Below are 24854 nucleotides of genomic sequence, written 5' to 3'. Positions count from 1 at the left end.
CAAGAGAAGGAATGTGTTCTAGGGAAAATATTTAGGAGACACTTGAATCCAGAAGGTATGATGAGAAAGAGCAGCCAGAGAAAGAGCTAAAGAGAGAAACAGGAGGGAAGCAGGAGATGAAGGCAACTTGGAAGCCAAGAGAGTAAACTTTTCAAGAGGAGACTGCAGGACTGAGGTAAGACTGCTGGGGCAGTAAGAACCATACAAAACAATCATGGTTTTGCCCTGAGTGACCCTCAAGAGCACAAGGCCATGAATGTGGAAATCTAGAAGGGAAGTCAGTGAGCATGAAAAACCAAAGTCTGGGGTCATATTGGGCCAAAGACTTCTACCAGTGGTTGGCCCTGGTTCGAGTCTAAGAGGATGGTCACTACTAATTTTATCATTGACAGCTTCTGCAAAATGTCATAGAACAGAGACCTATGCTAAGGATGAAGAGCATTGGTGCATTTAGGCAAGGAGCTAACTCAACATTTTTCTTTGTAGGATTTTGCCCTAAGCCTAGTGCTTTTAGCCATCATACTCATGAGTTTAATGCCCAAAAATGTGGTTATTTTATTTAAAAAGTGAGGAATTGTGCTTTACTAAATTTTTCCAAATCCCATAACCTTCAGTTGAAGTTAAAATAAAAATTAACGTATAAATGTATTCTCTGTATTGGAAATAATGTCTTGCTTCTGTATGTGACATCCACAGGGAACATTGCTGCTGTCCCAATTATCAAAACCATTGGTTTAGGCCTTGGAATCTTAATCTGGGGATCATTCAATGCCTTAACTGGCTGGGCAAGCTCAAGGTAACACAAAGCAAACAATTTCAACTAACATTCTCTATGCTCATACTCTATGTAAGGCAAGTGCTGGGGGTTGGGCTAGCTGAGAGAAACAACATAGGATTCTCACCCTCACAGAGATTACAGCTGGTAAGACAGATGCATAAAATATGCTACCTCTAATTATTATTTGCCCTAAGTTCTAGTATCTGATCTAGATATTTGATCAAGATATAGTAAAGCATTATCTGTAGGGAATGGAAGTAGGGAGAGAGGAATGGAACTGATGTTTATTTTCATTTTCTATTATGTGACAATTTGTTGGACATGTTATATGCATCCTCATCTCTTTTTCACAAATATATGAGGTTTGCGCTATTTTACAAGAGCGCCGATACAGAAAGGGGTTGAGTAACTTGCTGCAAGTCACAGAGCTAATAAGCTAGGATTTAAACTCAGGTCTTCTAGTTCTAAAGCACATATTCTTCCCTCTAGAGGCTGGGGGTCAGGGTCAGCAAACCATGGCCCAGCTTCCAACCATTTTTGTAAGTAAAGTATTATTGGAACACAGCCAAACCCATCCATTTAAGTATTGTCTGTGGCTGCTTTTACACTATAATGGCTGAGCTGAGTAGTGGCAAGAGACCATCTGGCCCACAGAACCCAAAATATTTACTCTCTGGCCCTTTAAGGAAGAGTTTGCCCACCTCAGCTCAAGAGCTGGGCTGTCCAATAAGGGTGCTGCAAACCACATGTGGCCATTTATGTTTAAACTTAAATTAATGAAAAATTGATAAAATTAAACATTCAGTTCCTCAGTTGTGCTAGCCGCATTTCAAGTGCTCAATAGCCGTATCTGCCTAGAAGCTACACTACCGTATAGTGCCGCTGCGGAGAGCCGCATCATCACAGAAAGTGCTGTTAGACTGCTCTGCCCTTGATCAGCATGAAGATGAACATTCAAGCTGAGTTTGGGAAAATGAGTAGCAGGGAGGCGGTTACTCTTACCTTACTTTTTGGGCTCCTCTTCCCACTCAAAGCACTACAACAACCTCAGTAATAACAAAACAAGCTAACCTCCCATCCTTTCCTTTCTGTCCTTTTTCCACTCCTTCCCTGCTTTCCACCAGCACTGTTTTCTTTTACTTTTTCTTCTTGCCTCCTTTTCTCTTGCCTCCTTACGGTGATGGTTAGTAACAATCACTACGATGTCAAGGCATGAAAGAAAGGAATTTAGGGTGAGGCCAAAGAATAGGGATCTTTAACCAAGCAGTTATTTAAAAGTCTATTTCAAATACTGTACAAAATTGCAGCCAACTCTTTAGCATTCAATTTGCCACTTAATCTATGTTTTCTTCCTTCTTCCTTAGTCTTAATAAGACTGGAACGTTCACAAGTACTTTTGCATCTACTATCTCCTTTAAGCTTCATAAGAAACCTGTAGGGTAAATTTTAAACATGAGAAATTGAGGCACAGTGAAGAAAGTTAATCTATCCAAGTCGCAGTCAGTAAGTGAAGGATCTGGGATTCATCTCAGGAATCTGACCCTGAGGTTATGTCCTTAAACACTGTGATGAGCACAGTTTCGACAGTATCCACTTTGGTGGGACTTTCTCCGTTTCCAGGTTTGGCTGGTTTGGAATGGATGCAGAAGAAGTAGCAAAACCACTGCTGAATTACGTTGGAGCCGGGCTCTCAGTATTAAGGTACGCGGCCGTTTCTAACGATTGAGCTTTTCTTCCCAACATTTAGAATGCTTTGTAAAGATCCTGATGTGTTTACGTTTTTTAAGCTGAATTTTATAAGATCGACATGGTTTTTCCTCAGATTCCTCCTTTACATTGACAGACTTGGCTTTAGAGGAGAAGAAGTGCCAGCTCTGGGGTCAGGAACCCCGGCTTTAGCTCTCAAAAACTCTGAGACCCTGGGAAAATCATTCAGCTGCTTTGCAGCTCGCTTTCATTATCTGTAATATTTAGAAAATCATCACACGTGGCTGATAAATTAGAATCAAACGGCACATTCAAGTATTTTGCAATCTAAAAAATGGTACATAAATAGATGTGACGCTGGCTTCCTGATGCCCCTGGAATAGCCATTGATTCTCTCTTGTTATTCACTTACTTTTTGCTGCCTAGTTTCCACTTTCCCGTCACCTCACTCAACTCTTCTTAACCAGGTTACATAACCACTCCGTCACCTATGAAAACACACTCATTTAAATACCTGTTTTCGGTTCTATCTGTGCCTAGTTGTATGCACTAAATGAATGAGGATGAAAATGACTTTGAGTCTCTGTACAGCAGGGTTCGGTCAATAAAACTCTAACAGGAATTAGGTCACCTTAAATTCAGTCCCCTTTCCTCTCTAGACTACATTTATATTCCCTGTCAGTGCTTCACATAATGGATAGCGCTGCCTGCAAAGATTTTAGTACTTTTTTATTCCTCAGGGAAAGAGCACTATATTTCTCTTCGTCCTGCAATGATGGCTTTTCCCCAGCCACATTCATGAACAATCTCTTTGTCATTGAAATGTTGCCATAGAGAGTGGTTCCAGGCCAACTGGAGAAGAAATAACATAGATTGTTCTAAAATAGCAGATTCCTGACATTTTTGGTTAGAGGCAATTTTATGTATTTTATACAATTCACACAGCATTCTAGCTTTGAATAGCTCACTCAAACACAATTTCTTTACACCCAAAAATTGTAATGTGGCATGCCTTAGTTTTCACTTAATTGTAATTTAAGGCCAATTTACCCAGTCAATCAGGCATTGTTTTTCTTCATGTATCTCCTTTCTTTAGAAAGTTACATTCTCTAAAATTGCAAATTATTTATGTTCTACCACTTTTACCTGTGTGACCCCAGGAAAATCACTTAATTTCTCCAAGCTTGGGTTTCTTCATCTGGGCATAAAGTAGGAATAATAATTATACCAGCCTCATAAGATATTTTGAGGATTAAGGGAAATAAAATATGTTAAGTGCTTTGTATAGTGCTAGGCACACGGCTAATGCTCTATATGTTGCGTATTTTCATTATGATAATCATTTTTAATCATAACTATTTCATGTTCAATTACTGTTTCCCCTGTCGGTTTTGTGTTGTCCGACTCTATGGTGACCTGGTCAGTGCACTGCAGAATCGTGCAGCTTGTTTGGAGCTTGGTCTTTGGTGGGGAAATGCAATGATCTCTTCCTATAGTGCACCCAGCTCCCTTGTATGTTTCTTTACGGAGAGGAATTTCTGGAACCTTTCATTTCATTGTTTTAACTCAGTTAAATCCATTTGTTCTGAAGGGCATTCATGAATAAGCTTGGAGTTTCATGGTCAGTATAAGGAAACTTGGACTATGGTTATATTGTTTTAGGAAGTTGCTTTTCTTTTCAAAATTGAAATTATTGCCCCTATCCTCTGTACAGTTCAGTTTTTAAAAGATTGGTTAGGTCATTTCTAGCCTTACATTTTCCTGATGTGATATCTAAGGGAAGCATCAGTCAGTATCTACAACCAAAACCACTCTAGGTATTTTAAACAGCAGAGGGTTTAACGCAGGAAATTGTTTATGAAAGTCTTATGAGGGCCAGGGAAGCAAAAGGAGGAAGGGGTCAGCACCCAAAGCCCCGGAGCCCCATACCCACCGGCACTGTCCTGAGCTACCCTGCTGATGAAACTATGGGAGCCGCCACCAAAATGCAATGGCTCCTCCCACGTTTTCATCTTATGCCTCCCATTGAGAAAACCTAGCTGCCACTACAGTTTGGGAAAACTTAGTTTTCAGTCTTCTAGGCCCCATGGTTCAGAAGAGAATTTATAAGGGTGGGAGTGGAACTGACACCATGAAACACTGTCCAAGACACTCTCTTAAATGTGCTCTAATGAAGATCCAGGAGTTGGAGTTCATAAAAAGGCAGATTTCCTTTGCAGTTAAGAAACACGCTCTGGATTATCCTTGAGTCTGCTCTCCATTGCTTTCTCTTCTCACTTCACCTTCTTTCTCTGGCGAGTTGTGTTATGAGGAAACCCAAATCTTTGTTTCTAGCCATTACCTTGCTTCAGAGCCACAGTCCATACTTCTAACTACCGACCAGGTTAGACATCGCTGTATATGTACACACTATTCAATCTGAGGTGAGATGACATGTGGAAAGGGACCCTGCTGGGTCAGGCACAAGGTCAGCTCTCCACAAACGCTAGACTGTTAGTTTCTTCCTCGCTGCCTTCAACACTTCCCAGTCAGAGTTCCTTTTCCTATTTTACCCTTCCTTGCAAATTGGTTCCCCTTCCTGGGATTCTTCTCTCCATAGAAGGTATTAGCCACAGTCATTCAAGTTCAAAACCTCAGTCATCTTGAATTTTTTTCTTTTTATGCCCCACCTATATTTAATCCTGTAAAATTCTTGCTGAATCTTTCACAAGTTCTTCTTCTCTTTTCCTTCGGTCCCTCACTACCTACCCACCTGTATATGATTGTAAAAATCTCACATCTAATTTCCCCAGTTCCATTCTTTCCTTTTGCTAGTATGACTTACTTCTATCTGCTATCAAATCACATCATCACTCTTTTGTGTAAGAACTTCTGAAGGCTTCCCATCGGATTCAGAATAAATCTGTCTCCTTAATCTGGCATGTCCTCCACGGTTACAGATTGAGCCCTTCTTCCTAATATATCTTTCTCTTTGTGTTGTCAATTCATCACACCATGCCCCAGACACTTCCCTCAGCTCAAAAGGCCCTTTCCTCAGCCTCCTTGGCCATTCTTAAATATCAGTTGAGATTTTCTATCCTATGTGATTTTTTTCTTGATTTCCTTCTTTGTAATTAGAGTGAGTTGCCCCTAAATTTCCATTGCATTTTGTACTTCTTCTATTATCGAAATTCTCAGGGTCTCTTGGTCAGTTTTGTATTATTCATACCATGCTCTTTATCCTTGAACTATGAGAACCTGAAGGCCAAGGTCCATTATTTTCTTTATACACCATCCCTCCCACCATCCCCATCAGACTTTGCTACACAGTACTTGACACACAACAGATGCTCAGTAAATGCTTGTTGAGTTCAATTGTCAGTGTAAACACACACACACGAATTTTACTAATAGTAAGATGTCTAGGGTTGCAGATCTAGCAAAACTGGATAGGTTGAAAATGTCCAGAAGCATCCATGGGTATAACATTGATTTTTTTTTTTTAAGTTTCCTATGCTTTTGACAATATTCATAGACTTCATGGAACTTTGTGTTTGACACACTGTACCAAATTCCTTAAGTCTGTAGCCCAAAGACCTTGTGATCTCTTTGGTTTTGTGTTCACATACATGGCATAAATCCCATTCATTACCTTGTCATAACTTAGTGCTCCCACATCCCCTCTTGACCTGTTGAGCTGAGATTCTTTCTGACTTACCTGTTTTGTGATTAGCACTAGTCACACGGCTCGCAACCACTGATTTCTTAGTCCTGATTTCTTTCTCATACTCAGCACCCCCTCTCCCATCCAATTTGTAGTGAAAGCTCTCTGTTTACTAACATGCTTTGAGACTTGACTATGTGCTAAAAAGTACACTGAGAATTTTGTATGCGTTATTATTTATTCTCGTCACAACTCTGTAAAGTGGGTATGTTCCAATGTTTCTAGATGAAAAAAGTTGAGGCTCAGAGAAGTTAAATGATTTGTTGGAGGGTTATACAGTTATTTGAAGAAACACTCAAGGACTTTATCTGTATCCTTCAGATATTTCTGACATGTCACCCTGTATTATTAGAAAAACACACTGGTCTACATAAAGTAGAGAGTTTTCATTGTAACTTTGAGAAGAAAATGCAATTGCGGTTCTAATATTAGCTTTGCAAATTAACATGTATATAAGCACGCACATGCACACATATTTAACTAATTAAGATATACAAGTGTAATTAGGTTTTATGCATTCAATTTTACTGAGCCTTAAGTACCTAGAGGACCTTGAAGGAGATATAGGATGTGGGTCCTATCTTCTATTGAATTAGAAAATCTTTAGAGAAAAAAGATTACATGGACTTGTGGCAGATGGTTTGGATGTTGTGATGACTGTTCTCAGTGCTGTGGAAATTCAGAGAAGGAGAAGACTCGGTGGGGACTGGCCTGGGGGAAACTTCTCTTCTCACATTCAGCCCTTCAACTCTTCTTTAGTTGGAGTAAGAAGAGGAGAGTACATAGTGTGTCCAGCTAAGGAAGAAACATAAGCGAGAGCAGGCGGTTGTGAAAGTTTGGGAAAGGAGGAGAGCTCGGAGCAGGGACTAGTCAGAAAGAAAAGTCCATGAGGGGAATTATGTTGAGATAGGTTGGGTGGATCATAATGCAGAGAGCAGTACAAATCAAAAAGAAAAGTTAAATTTCCTGTGGAAGGGAATATGGAGCCATTCAAGTTTTTAAAGCAAATAGGAGACTAAACTAAGGAAGCTAATTAGGAAATTTTAAATTTTTATACAAAAGATAGCATATCATATGCACTATTCTGCACTTAGCTACCTACATTATTTCAGCCTTGTGTATACTTTGAAAACTTCTTAGATTGTTTTAACTTTCAAACCATGCAAAAGTATTAAAAAAGGAATGTCAAATGTATACCAAAGTCATTCATTTAATATTTTAGCACATTTTAACATATTTGCATGGTTCAAAAGTCAATGGTAAGTGAGGCATTTGTTACAAAGACACTGGACATGAATAGACAGTGCCTTATGAAAGAGACGTTAAAGGGGGAAAAGTCATTAGGCTTCTGCGTGTGTGTTTTTATCCTTAAAATATACTCTGGAGATCTTTCCATATGTGAGCACGGAAGGCATCCTTATTCCTTTTTTACAACTGTATAATATTCCATTGTGTGACTGTGAAGGTCATCTCTCCTGAATGTGGTTGTACCTGTGTTATAGGGCATGGAGCAGGGTTGGTAAGGTCAAGAGTAGACACATCTGTGGCTTCAGTAGATGGCCCCAGAGTCTCCTCCATGGGGGTCATACAGTTCTGCACTCACATAAGTGATGCATGTCCCCTATAGTTTGTCCAGCTGCGAATTTTCTTAAACTTTTGGGGTTTTGTCAATATAATGGGTGAGAAATACTATTTCAATGTAGTTTTTGTTTGTATTTTTTTAACCATGTGATTTCAGGGCTAAGCAGGAATAAAAAGAAAGATGGGGTCATTGACTGAAAAAAGAAAATCAGGAGAAAGATCTGTTTTGGGGGGAAAGCTTATGAGTTTGGCTTTAACTGTTGCAATTAAGCACAATGAGAGACATCAATGAGAGTGGCAGTCCTGGAGAAATGGCAGGACCACTGACGAGGCAGTTTGTAAGAAATCATCCTATCGTTAGGGCTTGATTGAAGCTGCATTTTCTCTTAAAATTCAGGCAACTTTATATGAACCAGGGTTATGATAAATATCACTAAAATTTATTTTCTTTACAGTGCTTTCATATTTTTGTTCATCAAAAGTGAAATACCAAATAACACGTGTTCTGTGGACACCACACCATTAATAACGGAGCATGTGAGTATCGTTTGAGAGACAGCTTGCTTTAAAACATAAAATTAACATAAAAGGAAAATGCATAGATTTGAAACAGATGGGAAGGTGGTGTTTTTGTTGTTTTTGTTTTCAGTCAGGACCATCTGAAATATCTTAGCATATTTATTATGGCTGGGTCTAGGTAGCAGTCAATCAATGCTTCCAAAGTTAAGTTTCTCAGCAAATGGGAAGGTCTATTTATTTTTCCTAACAGTAGATCCCTGCTAGGAGATGCATACGAGCCATATTTTGGAATGACTTAGGATTTCTACAGTAGGGGAACCCCAAATACTGAAGAGAAGTATGAAAGTTACTTTGGAAAGGAGGAGGAAGGAGGTTTTAAAGTAGGCCCAGAGAGAGCAGGGAATAGATCAAAGGAAGCCAGTGAAAGGGTAAATCAAGTCAAATGAAGTAGGAATTGCACTTGAATTTCTTCCTATTTCTCTTTTCTGCTATATCCTGTTCTTCTCAAAGGTAAAGACAGGAAATATGTAGGGAGTCACTGTTTTGACCTTGAAGACCCTAAATTAGTCTGGAATGGCAAATCTAGATTAAATAGGGACAACCTTTAAAAGAGATCTGGAGAGAGCACAAGGGCCAGTGGCTACAAATACTAAAGTGGTTTCAGGGCAAACCCCCATGGCCATGAGCCCAGAGTCTACTCCTTCCTATTTTAAGTCTCTCTTCTACTTGCCATGGGCCAAGTGACCCTAGCTGCCCTCTGAATCCAGCATCCCACACCCCCACTGAGGTGTTTGCCTCCCTGGGAGGTATTGCCTCGATCCTTACTTCAAAATTAATTTTTTCTTTTCCCTTCCTTCTTCCCTTATCAAGACTCTTATCAATTATGGTGGCTGAAACATTAAATTGACACCAAAGTTAAATAATAATTAGCTCAAGTGTAAGAGAAAAGAGATTTATTAATCCATAGGCATCTCTAATCAGGGAAATGTTTCAGAGAGAATGGAGGAATTGAGACTGGGAGAAGCTGTCTGGATCCAGATACCTCCTAACCAATTACCCTTCACACAAAGGGACAAAAAAAGAAACTAAAATAAATGCAGCTTTGTAAAACGTACATAGTAGGCCAACTGTCTTAGATTTTTCTAGGCAAGATGAAATGATATACACAAACTAAGTGTAAAGATACACAAACAACATGATTGGTTAGTATGAACCATACATCCTGAGTTCCCCATCGTAAAAGAAAGCATTATTGCCAAAGGAAAACTGGACTTAGCACATGACAAAGAATTCAAACCTAGTTTCTTATTTCTTACAAAAGCAGTGAGAGTATAGCATCAAGGAAACTTCAGCTAAGAGACAAAGATGATAGAGATGATTACATTTAACAGTAGAAATGTTATGAATTTGCACATAATTTTTTCTGACTCAGAATACTAGCCTAATCTTGAAACATGACTGGAAATGTTTAACTAATTCAGTAAAAAAAAAATCTGAATAAAAAATGCCTATTGATCTTAGGCATTCCATGGTAGAAGAGTCTGAGTTTTCCTTGGTTCTAATTTCTCTACAGATTATTAAAATATGCAAATGAAACGCATGTTAATAACTTTGCTAGTTTGGGTAGGTGTGTCAAAATAGCCATATATTAAACTGTGAAAAAATTTAAAGAGAGAAGTTGCCAACTGCAAACCGTTCTGAATGAAAGAGGAACAGAATCAGAAACCTTTGAGTCTAGAGACGGCCACAGAATCAGAATGCCGAGTAGAACATGTTCATAGTTTAAAGTAGGTTTGAGAGAGAAAAGGAAAACACTGAAAATCTTCTTGTCCCCAGTGCGGTTATCAATCGAATGCTGTTTTGTTTTGGTTTGTGCCAATGTTTTCAACAGGCGATCAACAGGGCTCAAGATCCCAGCCGCGATTACTCCTGGGTGGATAAGCTTTCTACACTGCAACAGCGCATAGTGTAAGAAGAGCTTCTGTTGTTCTCTTTCATATTTGGTTAAAGCAAGGACTGCCAGCGTCAGGTGATACTCGTCTGAGTTCCAGAAGAAAATGGTAACCCAAGCTTGACTTCCTTAGCTCCATGATGGAGAGACTTTCTTGTCCCCTGCTGAATTTTTAGGCACAGGATCCCTGGTCTCAGTGCTTTAAGGAATTGCTAAGCCACTGCACTATCTCTAGCCAATAAGTAGCTGACAAAAGCAATCTCATTTTTCAGGAATTTTGTGCCTAAAGTAAAAGAAGTAGTATAGACCACAGAGTATGGGGACCAACATGCTGTCAGTGAGGCCCGTCCAGGATGCCCACCCTCCACTGGAAATCCCTCCACTAGTGTGTTAGACAATTTTATAATCCAAAGATATTCATTGTCAAATATAGTAGAATATTTTGTCTCCATGTAGGTCCTATCCACCCTCCCCCCCACCCCCCAACCGGCTTCATAAAGACAGGGAGAGTTAAGCTCAACATCAGCTTTTTTTATTATCAGCTATATTTTAGGGTGTGGCGGCACATTTTTTTGAACTGGCAAAGAAATATGAAAATATGTAATAGTATGTAGCTTGCCTCAAACAAAACCTTTTTTCACAAAGCATCTCCTTTGTTAAGGGAATGTTTGTTAAAAACATTTTTAGTTGTCTGTTAGCTGGGCCTGGACTATTAGTCTGGTCTGTGTTTGGGATAATCCTCCAGGACCGTGAAGTCTAGGCTTCACCATGACACAGGGGTTTTCAGTGTGAATAGAGCTCATTGCCAAGTTGGCCCTGGGAGTTCCTACAGTGTCATATTCCTTAAAGCACTATTAAAATAGACTTTAAGGATTTGTTTGTAAGCTTGTTAGGGAGTGGTTTTTCCCTAAAACTCTTTCCTGTTTCATCCATTATCCTTTGTATTAAGTTCCAAAATATTGATTACCTCCCCCCAAAATCGTTGGAAATACTTGTGCTTCGTACAGATATGGCCCAAGTCCGAGGAGTCAACTTGCCTCCAAGTGCTTAAAATGAAATGTTTTCTCTCTCTCTCTGTCTTGTTTTGGTGAGGATTGGCCCTGAGCTAACATCTGTTACTAATCTTCCTCTTTTTGCTTGAGGAGGATTGTCACTGAGCTGACATCTTTGCCAATCTGCCTCTATTTTGTATGTGAGATGCTGCCACAGTGTGGCTTGATGAGTGGTGTGTAGATTTGCACCGGGGATCTGAACCTGTGAACCCCAGGCTGCTGAAGCCGAGCACACAAACTTAACCTTATGCCACTGGGCCAGCCCCTGAAATATTTTCTTCTTACAAAGAGTAATGTTTTCCCTGAAATGTACAGATGATTTTATTAAATCAGCACTTCCTCTTGACCATGCCACCATCAACTAAGACATAGGTTAGTCTATGGATCTCAAGAGCTGTTTTGAACAAACATGTGTCTAGTGCTTGCTCTCCCCTAGCCCTGTGCTAGATATGATAGTGTTTTAAAAAGAGGCATAGGGCATAGTGTCAGTCCATAAATACTTGATAATTTAATTAGAGAGCCAAGTTTATTTATGTAGACTGTATAATATGATGGCAGTTTTCTCATCTATCTAATGACTATTTATAATCTTAATCCATTATAACTTCTGTAAATCATGTACTTCCAAAATTAGACAGTGGAGGACTGAAGTTTCACTCTTAGTCCTGACACCACTTTGACCCTGCAGGATGTTTCTTTAACTTCTGCCAGTCACAGAGCTTGAGATGGATGGGTGATATCTGCATAATTGCTTGTGATTTACATTTGGAAGCATGCTTTCATTATCACTGCATCTGTGTGTTTGTCAGAAATATTGCTTTGGACCAAGATTAATAGTGATTTATTTGTTTTTTAAGGGGCTGCAGTCTTGCAGTGATATCTGGAATACTCTATGGATCAACGTTTGTGCCAATCATTTATATCAAGGACCACAGCAAAAGAAATGACAGTATATATGCAGGAGCAAGCCAGTATGGTGAGAGTAAAAAGTTATTTCTAAATAAACTCGATACTTGTGTTTCTACTTAAGAATATAAAAAGAATGTGACTGTAGTAAATATTGGTGCATAGATTTGATCTTACTTTTCCTTGTAAGTGGTGAATTAGAAAGTCACAGAAGACTAAAAGTAATAAAGGAGTGTTTCAATATTTTCACATGATCTTTAACATACAAATATAATCAACTTTAGTCAGGATTCAGCTCTGCTACTTGGATCTTAAAACATGGTTTCTGGCTTTATAGTAAGATTTAGAGATTATTTTCCAGTTAAGATCATCTCTGGGAAAATATGTGTTCTTCTCTTCTTCTAAAAAAAAGCTAAAGTGCAGTACATTGTACTTTAAAATCAAGAAAAAGGTCAAAGTATAGCCCTCCTAAAGCTCAAAGTATAGCCTATTCAGTCAACAAATATTATTTTTCAAGCACAGAGTAGTGCAGTGAAAGGCTCAACATAATGGTCTCTAATTATCTCAGTTTCTAGTGATAGAATTAATCTCTCAGGCATAAACTCAACACTATGTGCAATAGCCTAGTACAAGCTCAAGACGACATGAAAGAGTGTCTACTTGGGGATCCTATGATTATATTCAAACGTGGTTTACAGCAATGAAATGATAAGTGAATGAGATCATAGATAATAATGGATGGTGCAGAAAATTGATGTGATCTATGTTCAGATAAAAGAGAAGTTTGGAGGGCAAAAGTCACGAGGGAAAGATTGATGAAGAAGCTGGGATCTGAACTTTAAATGAGTGAATAGACTTTGAGTAGATACCATAGTTTCTTTCTTCCTTTTAATATTCAGCCCCACGAACAATACTCAAACCTTTTATTAACTTGTCTTTTTTTTAAGATTTTATACAAATACTTTTTGTATTTTTTTCATTTTTAAAAGATAAAAACTAATAAAAAGAGAATGACATAGGATAAATTAAAAGAGAAGGAAAAACAAGAGTAAAAAATAAAACAGAACCAGGAATGAGTCTAAAAATTGCACCACTTGCTAGAAACTAGCCATAAATTCGGCTCTGAGATTTCTTATAGCCACTAGGGGAATCAGATCAGTCCCACAATTCAGCGAACTCCAGATGAAAACAACTAATTGTTCAAGGGTACAGTTGTTCTTGGTACTAGGACATAATAAACAATGTCCTCGACAATCTCTTAACATGAATAGGACAATCAGTGCTTAGGGATATTTCTCATGACAACTCAAATGCAGCCTCATAGGAACACACTTTATGTCAATTCAAGAATAATACTGAGGAGGGGGGGCATAATTTTTTATTTCATTTATTTAACAAAACCTAAGTGGTACATGGCCTGTGCTAGGCACCATTCTAACCACGTTACAGTCCTGACTCAGTTGCCTCTCGTAGCAACCTTACTAGCTGGATACCATTATTATCCTTTTTTTGCAATTCAGCAAATTAAGGCAGAGAGAGATTAGATAATTGAACTATGTCTCAAAGTTAGCAAGTAGTGGGTTGAGGATTCGCACCCAGGTGGTCTGTGCTTTTAACCACTATGTTATGCTGCCTTTTGTGGTGGTCCATAGAGGAATGTGTTGCTCTTATGAGATTCAGAAGTAGGATTTAAGATTTCAGAAGAATAGACAAACTCTTTGATCATCAAGCTTTCCTCCCTTAACCTGGCCAGTCACCTCTGTCAAAATTTTAGTTGAGAGAAAGCCTGAGTCCAATGTGGCCTTCCCAGCCAAGAACCTGTAGTGAACCCATGTGTATGGCCAAAGCACCGTCTGCTTAAATAGTCAGTAGAGTTGGGGTTTCTCAGAATTTAGGCCACCATCATGTTTCATTAACTCCTCCATGTAATTAGGTTTATAATAAACAATTGAATAAAAACCCTCTTTGGAATAATTTTCTGAATATCCTTCTGTATAGCTGACATCTACAGCAGAGATGCTGGTCTCCAGATTGATTGTAGGCTATATAAAATCAGCATTCCCCGAATTTTTTCGCACACACTCCCCACTACAGCCCACTTGGAGATTTGCTACAATTGTTTTAACCATTAGCAAAATTAGGTCTGAATACCTATTCTTAAAAAGGAGATATTAACATCATATTCACATAATGTGTATTGTTTCTTATTTAGTTTTCCAAGATAATCATGAAAACCAGCCTTTTAGATTTGATTGTAGTAACTAATTTGCTGCTTAATATTGCTAGGTTTTAAATCTATTAATTAAAATTCTATATAATCAGTATATAGAAAACTAGGATGATAAAATATAATTGATGGTTCCTTTACTTTTGAGGTTAATTTTGGTAAGTTTATTTTTAGAACTTTAAATATATTTGAAATGATTAAAATAATACACTTGAGAATTTTATAATCTGTGTTTTCAGATTTAGACTATGTTTTTGCACACTTCAGCGGCATCTTTCTTACAAGCACGGTCTACTTTCTGGCCTACAGTATAGCCATGAAAAATAATCCTAAACTATATCCTAAAGCAGTCTTGCCAGGTAAGAATCTGTACTACAGAAAATCTTCTTACTCCTTGGAAGTATCATTCTCTACTCCTTTAGCTTGAATAATAGTTTTCTGGAAGCCAAGCCGTCCTTAGTATGTGTGTGTGTGTACCTGTGTGTGTGTTCATTCTCTGAATTACTTTGGCCCAGTTTGCCACCAAATATGAAGGATTTAAAATGCATGAAACTAGATATGAAATGCCGGTCATTATTACAGAAGCTAAAACTCGATTGATGAATCTAAGATCATTTCCTGTATCAAAACATCTTGTCTATTGACCATCAGCCTTTATTATTTCTTCTTCACTATCTAAGGATTGATATTAAAAGTCAGAGTCCTGGGACTCTATTGAAAAAAAGAAAAAGTATCAACAAATAGGAATCTGCAGTCACTTGGGAAAACAAACACTTTCTCCAAAAAGTAAGGAGAAATTGTTTAGAGTTCAAAACACGTATATGTTAAATGCACACACTTTTGGACTTAATCCATTAGGCATTAATGGTAAAAATATATATTTAATTTCTCACTTATGAGTTTGCTATAAGTCAATTTGGAGATAGGTCCACAAGTAAAATTTTTTAAAGAACAAAATAAAGCATATGTCAGAGGTTCATTCTGAGTGCCTGATTCATTTAAGCCAAAGTGTGCCGCTATACCAGTATAGAAAACGGTAGAAGATTTACTCAATGCCTAACTAAAGTATCCTGACAATTTTAGCTAGTATTTTCATTCAAATTCTGGGAGTTTTTTTTTCCTTAGCTATAAGCATCGTTCTGAATTTACACATTTTTATGTGTTCATGATTTAGAGTAAATGGTGTTTGCAGAGCATGTTCAGATCGTGTGTCTTCCCTAAGCCCCTCTCTACTATCCAATCTTTGCCTCAATTACTACTTTGGGTACTTTATTTACTGTCAGTAAAGTGAAAGGATTAATAATTATACCCACAGCAGTCAAGATCAGAGAAATCATGTGGTTTCCAAAATGGTCATAAAACACAGCTCAAAAATGCATGTTGGCCAACAGTATTGATAGGAAGGCGTTAATATGTGCCCTTGAATATTCCTGCTCTACCTAGAGTGTACCTTTTCAGGAGAGGCACGTGGTTTGTAAATGTGGGGTGTCTGTGTGTGTTTCAGGATTCGTGTCAGGGGTCCTCTGGGCAGCAGCCACCTGCTGTTGGTTCATAGCTAACCACTCTCTCAGTGCTGTGGTCAGTTTCCCGATAATCACTGCTGTAAGTAGCTCGAGTATTTTTCCAAATTTTTATTTTCCAAATGTCAATATAATTTTTCTGAAGCGTTCTTAGCAGATCACTACAGACCGTCATAGAGTTTGATTTTTTAAGGAATACAATTAATATAATAGATTCATGTAGATAAACTGATGCCCTCTAATCTTATGTCCTTGATTGCTAAGGGAACATTGCTAACCTCATTTTACCAGGTTGGTTAATCTTTAATATCCTTGCAGTTTTTGTTTGGCCATTTTGTCTAATGTCGATTTGGATACATTATAATTTGTTATTTATAACAATATTCATCTCTATATAACAGTTTATAAATATAAAAATGCTATTTTGTATATTATCACACTTGAATCTCATGACAACTTTGTGAGACAGAAAGTACTTCAGCCTTCTCCTCATATGGTATTTAAGTAGTTTTTCCTTTTTGTTAAGGAAGATTGGCCCTGAGCTACCATCTGTGCCAATTTTCCTCTTTTTATGTGGGATGCCACCATAGCATGGCTTGATGAGCACTGTGTGGGTCCACGCCTGGATATGAACCCGTGAACCCCAGGGCCACCGAAGCAGAGTGTGCAAACAACCCCTCTGTCACTGGGCCAGCCCCGGTACTTCAGTATTTTTAAGGAAGGCTTTCAGAAAGTGCTAAAGCAAAGTATTGTCTCTGGATGATGTCGTCTATTGTAGCATACATAATACAGTTTGCTTCATCTGATTTTTTAGGTGCCATTTATTAGCACATAGTTAGGTAAGAGAAAAGCAAAAATGTTTTCTTTGATTTAGGCAGGACAAGAATTGATAGGATTGTCCCCATTTTGAAGATGAGAAATTGAGGCAATGGCTGAGAGCGCTGTCTGAAGTGACACAGCCAGTGGAACTCTCAAGGCTTCTGAGTACAGAGTTTCCAGTGCACAGTGCTGCCTTGTGCCATCAGTACAGAATCCAATTTAGAGTTTGTTTCGAGTTCATTCTGGCACTGGGACTGACACCCACACGGGAATTAGTTGCTTTAATGGTGGGCTCCTGTGTCTACTTAGACACCTTAGGTCGTTCACCTGCATCCCCTGCTTCCTAAACCGTCATCATCATCAACAAAACTTGCCTAAAACATTTTAGCACCACACCCGTGCAAACCTAGAAAACTTCTTAAAAGCACGTTGTCTAGTCTAAAACACATTGCGTAAAAATTTAAAACATCCTTAAATTTTAATATAAATTCTGGATTTCAAACAGTATATTTTTGACAGTTCTATTGTGTTCGTAAAATAGTTCACTTTAAAGAACAACTAAATTCAAATAATAAAGGGTTTTTTAAATTTAAAGAGCCCACGTTTTGACGTTCTTGATCTCTGCTGAGGGAAATTGGTATCAAAATCAGGCAAGTTATAAGGAAGTTTTTTAGGTTTAAGTCCTTGTCACTGGAATGGCAAAGAACCCAAATTCTTTCCAAAAAGGGTTTGTTTCTCATCATTTCAAGTATATTTAATGCTAGGAGTCACTATATAACACCAGGAAATATAATGGACCATGAGGTATAATGCTTACCAGTTAAATGCTTAAAAGTACATTTGTAGAGAAAAGTTTGCAGCATGATATGCTCCTCAACTAGAGATGCAAATGTTGTTTGACAGCAATATCCCACTGCACAAGGAGGAATAATGTTTATTAAAATAGATCAACTCATTAATCCCATCAAATTGAAACTTTGTCATGTTAGTGATTTCGTCTTTTAATCAAGTTATGTTCTTGAACAAATGTGGGTTGTCCAAAAAGGGCTTGGAGCAATTTTATATAAGATACACAGATAGAATTAAGTCACACAAGACAAATAAATAGAAATAGAAACACAAATAGAAAATCAAAGCTAGGATAAAAATGTGAAAGGAAGCGAAAAGCACCAAGCTTAGTTTGGTGATTAAACATTAAGTTTTGCTTTGTGCATACAAAAGGGGGTAATACAATGCGGTAGCTAATTCTTTTTAATGAGTAACATTATTTCCTCAGAAAATATCAATTATTTTCTAGCACTAAATTCTTAATAGAATTTACCATATGGAGCCTTTTACAGGGGACATTGAACAACAATAAATAATATTCTTCACAAAAATTTTATTATAGACAGAGATACAGTTTTCCTACCACTGTTTTTTGTATTAAGTTATGGTAAAGACTTAAGACAAAACATTCAAGCCTAATTCAGTGGAAATAAATTGCTAAGGTAGGTGGAATGTGGGCTGAGGGTGGTGAGAATGGTCACTGTGGTTTTGGAGACTTGCCCATTGGAAGGATTATTCTCGAACCACCATGATATAAGCAAAGTCTTCTCACGCACCAGGTGTAGCTTCCTCTAGTGCTTGGGGATTGTTACCTGGGAGGCACAGGTATTTCGGGGAGGTGAGGGCATTCCCTTTATTGCTTTATCTTTATTGCTACAAGGTTCTTGCTTGGTTTCCATTTTGTTACTCTGGTCAAGGACAACATTATCCACATGCAGAAAAGACTTAGTCCCTATCCTCAAGGATCTTATATTCTTCTTTATTTTCTTTATAGAGCTAGATTTTTTAACTTTAACTTTTTTTAATGGAAAATTTTATACATACCCATCCCCTAGCTTTAACAGTTATGAATATGGTCAATCTGATTTTCTCAAAAGAGTACATTTCAAATCCCAGCAGTGCTGTGCTCCACAGGTATGTATATTTCCATTGTTACATATCCATTAGAGACTAGACTATGAGTTCCTTGAAAGCAGCATCTATATTGTTTATTGGCAAATAATCAATTAAAAAACAAGCAAAAAAAAGGAACAAAAGAAAAAACAAAAACCCATGTAGCAGGAGAAAGGGCTTGTTACCTCTGCTCCAGGTCTGCCCTGATGAGTCTCAAAGCTGAATCAGCTTATCCAGAAGGTTCAGCTTCTCAAGATGGCTCAAGCTCACCTTGTTCTCAAAGGCTGATTTACAAATGTGTAATTTATATTAATTTACAAGAGGAAAATATACAATCCCAATTGCCACAACAGTTGTGTCTGTTATCTAAAATGTCCCTCCTCTTTGGCTCTCCTTTGCCTGAGTCAAAGAATCTGCATACACTTTGACTTACGCTTGCATTACTTTTAGCAAAGCACCATTTCCTACGACCCCATCACTCCTGACAATAACCCTTAGGCCATGTCTAAACTAATATTTAGAAGATCATCAGCCAAAGAGGCTCAATGGTCAGTGATACCTTTTGATATTGTTTTCTACTGTGTTCTTTGAAGAGAAATAAATTTCCAGATTAAAGAGGATAAAATTCTTGAGCAATTGGCATGATAACATTAATATTTTATCCTCTCTTCTATTGTTTCCACCTGTCCTGCCCAAAGTTAGTACAGAATTGCCTAGAGGACCCAGACGCTTCTTGTTTGGTTTGAATTTGGAAGCTTAGGACCTTACGTCGTTGATAAAAGACAGTTCCTTTGACCTATTTCTCTGGCTCTTTTGATACTGACTTTTCCAGATGCTGATAAACAGAGAGTAATGTATTTTTATCACTTCGCTTACATACCGGGATTGGAGTCAAACTGTTGACCCAGCCTTTTAGACACTTGGAGAAGTGGAGGGGGAAAACACATGTTGGAATTATTTGAACTCTTCCAGAGTTTGTGCAGGACTTGAAAAGGAATCATAAAAATGCTGATACAATACACCTTCTCCACAAAGACTACGATTAATCCAAATGCCAGATTTTTCCCTTCTCAGCTAAAAAAATTAACAAACTTCAATAGCTTCAAGTTTTCAAACTGCAGAACCATCCTTTTTTTCTGTCTTATTTCTCCTCATTTCCTGTGTCCTGTATTATTTCATTGCTGCCTTTGTCTCTTGCCACTAACCCATTGTTTATTTTTCCTTACATGGTTTTTCTATCTTCCCATAATACTACCTTCAACATTCACTAGAGTTTAATGTTACACATAGTTGATTCCTGTGCAGTAGTATCAGCTAAAAAAAACTTTTTAAGTACATGCTACTTCTGTATGTACATTATTTGTCAGGGCCAAAAGTACACACTAAAATTTCTTCAGTTATGACATTATCTCATGCCAAAGAAAGTTATAAATTTGCAACTTTTCCTATTACTCCCATTTCTAGTATCCTAAGGGACTAGTTCACTAGAAAAAAAAACTGCTTATTAAAATATTTTATTATAAATAGATTATACTAAAGAAAAGCATTATATGGCCCAAAATATTATAATAAAAATGAAAACATTACATAAAAAAATTCTTTGTTTTTTACCTAATGCTACTTAATTTAACTTAATGTTGAGTTAGGGTTGAGATTATGAATCGTTTTCCCTGACGATATTGTTATATTGTGTTTATGATAGAAAGTTGTTTAAGTACATAGTCAGCTGTTCAATTTGCTATATTTTCAGAGTATAGTCATAACCAATTTAATTCAAGTTCTTATTTTTATTTAAGGGTCCCGGATTTATAGCTGCAATGTGGGGTGTCTTCATGTTTAAGGAAATACAGGTATGTGCAAGAAAGGACGGATTTAGAAAACAGATATAGATCCAGATAAGAAGAGTATTTAATATTGCATTTGTATTATTTTTCTGAAAACTGTGACTCCTAAGTCCAGGGCAGAAAACATGTGGATGGAGTTGACAGGTCAGATATTCAAAATGTTATCATCCCTAACTAGGAAAGAAAACGTGAAAGATATGATAATTATGAAATGTGTTTCTCTCCACCCTACTCCCAGTGGAAAAATGCTTTAGTTGACTTTATTTTCCCTTAAGAGATTTTGGTTAAATTATACAATGAAATGGGATAGCAGGAAATTTTGTTTAGTGTAAAATATGGTAGATAAACAAGATGAAAGGTTTTTTATCTCAAAGATTACAATATCCTTGAGGCAGATGGAATTTGGGAATAGATTTTTCTGTTGGTTCTCGTGCCTTCCAGAGGCCTCCGTATCAAACCAGCAAGTTTATAGAAAAACAGTTATGGTAACAGGTAGCAACCACCACTTCCCTTTCAAGCGTGAATGATGATGATTTAAAATTGCATTCATCAAATAGTTCTAAGGTGTGTGTGTGTATATTTTCATTAAAAATTGTTTTAGAATTTTTTCCACTTACCTCTATTTGTAGAAAAATTCTTCAGTTGAGGAATATGTGTGAAGAGTATTTTGTAATCATTTTTATTAAAAACAATATAAATCCAGAGACACTGTCAAGGCAGCATAGACATAATATTTTCTGTCTTAATATGCAGCTGTAATAACAAATAATTCCTGGTTCTAAGAAGAGCTGATGTGGCTAATTTCTGGGAACCATAAAGTGAACTGTATCCCTGGCTAATACTTAAAATGATTATTCAGTTTTAGATTTAAAACATCGTTTCATTCATGTTAAATGAAATGTTTTGATTTAGAAAGCCATAATTTGATAGTGCAAGGAAGATTCTTAGGTTAAATAAATAATAAATTTGTTTAGAAGATATTTGTATCATGATCTTAATTTTTGCTTTTTTAAATATATGAGACAACTTAAAATATTTATAGACACATAAGTTACTTCCACACACATGTTTCTCACTTATTTTAGATAGGGTTGCTTTCCACAAATAATTTTTTCAGATTTTTTTTTTTTTTGAGGAAGATTGACCCTGAGCTAACATCCATGTCAGTCTTCCTCTAGTTTGTATGTGGGATGCCACCACAGCATGGCTTGATGAGCAGTGTGTAGGTCCACGCCCAGGATCCAAACCCGTGAACCCCACACTGCTGAAGCCAAGTGTGTGGACTTGACCACTATGCCACCAGGCTGGTCCCCCACAAATAATAATTTTATGCCCAAAACACACTGGAAATCTCTTTGCAGATATTTCATCTGCCTCACAAAGGATAATAATTTCTATTTAAGAATTGGGTATTATGCAGTATAACATGCTGACGCCTTAGAAAAAAGCAAGTGAGTGACCATACCTTATCTGCAATGATAGGTATAAAGAAGCCCAAACTAAGAATAGATTTATTATAAAGCATTTGAAAATTGTTTTAGTCACTACCACAGTCATAACAATACTGAATTAAAAATTCTCTTCCCTGGAGACAAGAACTCCCTTGAGAGAGACAATCCCTAACTGTTGAGCCTAGTGTTAATTCCTGAGTCCTCTAAAAAGATGCTAAAAGACATTTAAAAAAAAATTTTTAAAGGTATCTTTAAAAAGACAGCTCAGACCAAATAGAGGAGGAACTTTTAAGAATGATGTCATGACCAAGTAAGGTTTAATTCAAGAATGCAAAGATGGTTCATAATATGCAAATTAATTAATGTAATTTATTATATATTAGATAAACAGAAAAACTAGATGATATATATTCAAAAGGCGTTTATTAAAATTAAAAACCAGTTTTTAATTAAGAATACAGTGTCTTAGTAAAACTACGAATAGGAGGAAGCTTTAACTGATACGAGATATCTATCAAAAAACATTAGCAAATATATAACTAAGGTGAAACCTAAGCGTTCTCTATCAATTATACCTCAATAAAGCTGAAAAAAAAAGTTCTCTGTAATTTGGAAGTCAAAGAATTTTCCATCACTGCTATTATTCAGTATTTTCTGGAGATCTTAGCCAGTGTGGGAGGATAAAATTAAGAAATAAGAGGAATAGATATAGATAGGAAAATTGTCATTTGCATATGACATTATTGTCTTTAAAAGTCTAAGAAAATCAGGACCAGCCCGGTAGCATAGCGGTTAAGTTTGTGTGCTCCACTTTGGCAGCCCGGGGTTCGCCTGTTCGGATCTTGGGTGGGGACATATGCACTGCTTATCAAGCCATGCTGTGGCAAGTGTCCCACGTATAAAGTAAAGGAAGATGGGCACGGATGTTAGCTCAGGGCCAGTCTTCCTCAGCAACAAGAGGAGGATTGGCAGCAGATGTTAGCTCAAGGCTGATCTTCCTCAAAAAAAAAAAAGAAAAAAAAATCAGCTGAAGATCTTGAGATCCAATAACATCATTTGGTAAAGTGCTGAAATATAAAAGTAATATGAAATCAATCGCTTTCTAATATACCACAAATAATCAATTAAAAAGAGAAAAATAAATGCTATTAATACCTACAAAAACTATAAAAATATAAGAAAATAACAAGGAATGTGCTGGATTTATAAAACCTTTTACTTTACTACAGCAGTTTACCATAGGACACACAAGAATATCAGAACGAATGAGGAGACTCACCGTATTCCTGACGGAACAACTCACGGTTGTTACCAGGCGGTCGTCTCCAATTACATTCAGTAGAGTCCTGTAAAGTCCCAGTGGTGTTCTATTTGGAATTTTGACAGTGAGTTCTCAAGTTTGGCCAAGTATGAATGTAAAAATAAAGAGAGGGAGGACCAAGCTGAAAGCAAAGAGTGAGTTTTATTGATCTTTCTAGAGTTAAAAAAAAACCTTACAAATCTGTCTACAAGCAAATTTTAAGGCGTGTCCAGTGATGCTTATTCAGTGCAGATGCCTACTTGCTTCTGGACAGCTGATTTAAAGGAAAGTTTTAAATACTTTACATGCCAACTAGTTTAAGAGTTATCAACTGAACAGTGAAACCAAAATCCTATCTGAATTTTTTTAAAAATTATTTTTCTTAGAAACAAGATAAAACCCTAGAGGAAAACAAAAGCAAAACGTTTATCTTTACGACTTTTAGGTCATCTCAGTTGTGTCTTGAAGCAGTCCTCAGAGACACATAAGAGACACAAAGTCTACGACCTTTAGCAGTAAGGACTTAATCTGAGTCCACGTACTTTGTGTGTGAAACAGTTTAATGATTTTATTTCATTTTAATACCATCATTGCTCCAGCTGGAGGCTCTGCGCTTCTGACAATCTTTTATATCTCATATCCGTTCCTCTTTGGGAAATTTGTTTTAGAATTTTTCATTTAGCTATTTTAAGCTAGATAGCCATTATATTTTTAGCAACAAACTTTAGTCAGTATGTCCACAGTAATACCAAGGCAGGGGGATTATTGCCCCAACAATTTATAGGTCGGTAGCTACTCCCAGATAAAGAATGAGATGACTCATTATTTTAGTAGCTGCTTCAAAAATCCAAGTTAAAACCTTTTGGCTTTGGGGAGTATGTTAACATGATTTTTCTAAGAGTTGACATTCACCTTTGACAGAGGAAACCTATTGCAATTGCCCAAATATAATAGATCTTTTTTTCTAGGAGACTAGGCAGTTTGGGCAGATTCTTAAAGGGGAAAAATATTTTACTCCTGAGAACTATTCTTCTGTCTACATAGACAATAAAATAGAAAGCTTAGCAAAGTATTCACATAATTAAATTGTAAAGTGCTGATGATTGAGGCTCCATATATTGTTTTTTCTTATTTCAGTGATGCCATCAATTGTCTAATTCAGAAAACACATTTGGAAATCACCTGAATGTATTCATTCTTTGAACCAATATTTATTAAGTGCCTACTCTGCACCAGGTAGGCACTTAAAGGTTGCAGGTCTTTAAAACTAAGGAAAAGATGTCAGGGAACCTTAAAACCTTATTGCGGGAGTGTGTGTGTGTGTGTGTGTGTGTAAATAAGCTGCTCCATACGTGACAAGGCTTTGTGGTGCTGTCACTCACTTGGAGAACGTGGAGGAGAGTGACTTCTGATAGTGTTGATGCTCACAGAGAATCATACAGTTGAACTGGCCCAAACTCAACTTGCAAAGACCTCTCTGTGCTCATCAAACAGAAGCTGGTTAATCCACTGTAACCCAATTCTTTATTAACTTGAAAAAAGAGGATATCCATTT

At 37.2% G+C, this 24854-nt stretch overlaps 1 protein-coding gene across 13 annotated transcripts in view; it reads left to right on the top strand.

Annotated features, from left to right (window-relative positions):
• The window catches only part of TMEM144 (transmembrane protein 144), an 85848-nt gene that overhangs the window by 21247 nt on the left and 39747 nt on the right, over positions 1–24854 (top strand). For 11 of the 13 annotated variants that reach the window (XR_011537074.1, XR_011537073.1, XR_011537075.1 and 8 more), the window contains 8 exons: positions 697–796; positions 2399–2479; positions 8225–8306; positions 10180–10256; positions 12149–12267; positions 14664–14783; positions 15929–16026; positions 20501–20554. Coding sequence is in view for 8 of the 13 variants with exons in the window: in XM_070608805.1 (XP_070464906.1) it covers positions 697–796; positions 2399–2479; positions 8225–8306; positions 10180–10256; positions 12149–12267; positions 14664–14783; positions 15929–16026; positions 20501–20554 (731 nt within the window). In the remaining 5 variants the exon portion in view is untranslated. Of the gene's footprint in view, positions 1–696; positions 797–2398; positions 2480–8224; positions 8307–10179; positions 10257–12148; positions 12268–14663; positions 14784–15928; positions 16027–20500; positions 20555–24436; positions 24536–24854 lie in introns of all 13 variants that reach the window. The other 2 variants (XR_011537077.1, XR_011537076.1) reach the window with 1 other exon arrangement.

Source organism: Equus przewalskii, chromosome 2, assembly GCF_037783145.1.
Source record: "Equus przewalskii isolate Varuska chromosome 2, EquPr2, whole genome shotgun sequence".
Lineage (NCBI taxonomy): Eukaryota > Metazoa > Chordata > Mammalia > Perissodactyla > Equidae > Equus > Equus przewalskii.
The sequence above is the reverse complement of the archived record's forward strand: the minus strand, read 5'-3'. Positions and strand labels throughout refer to the sequence as shown.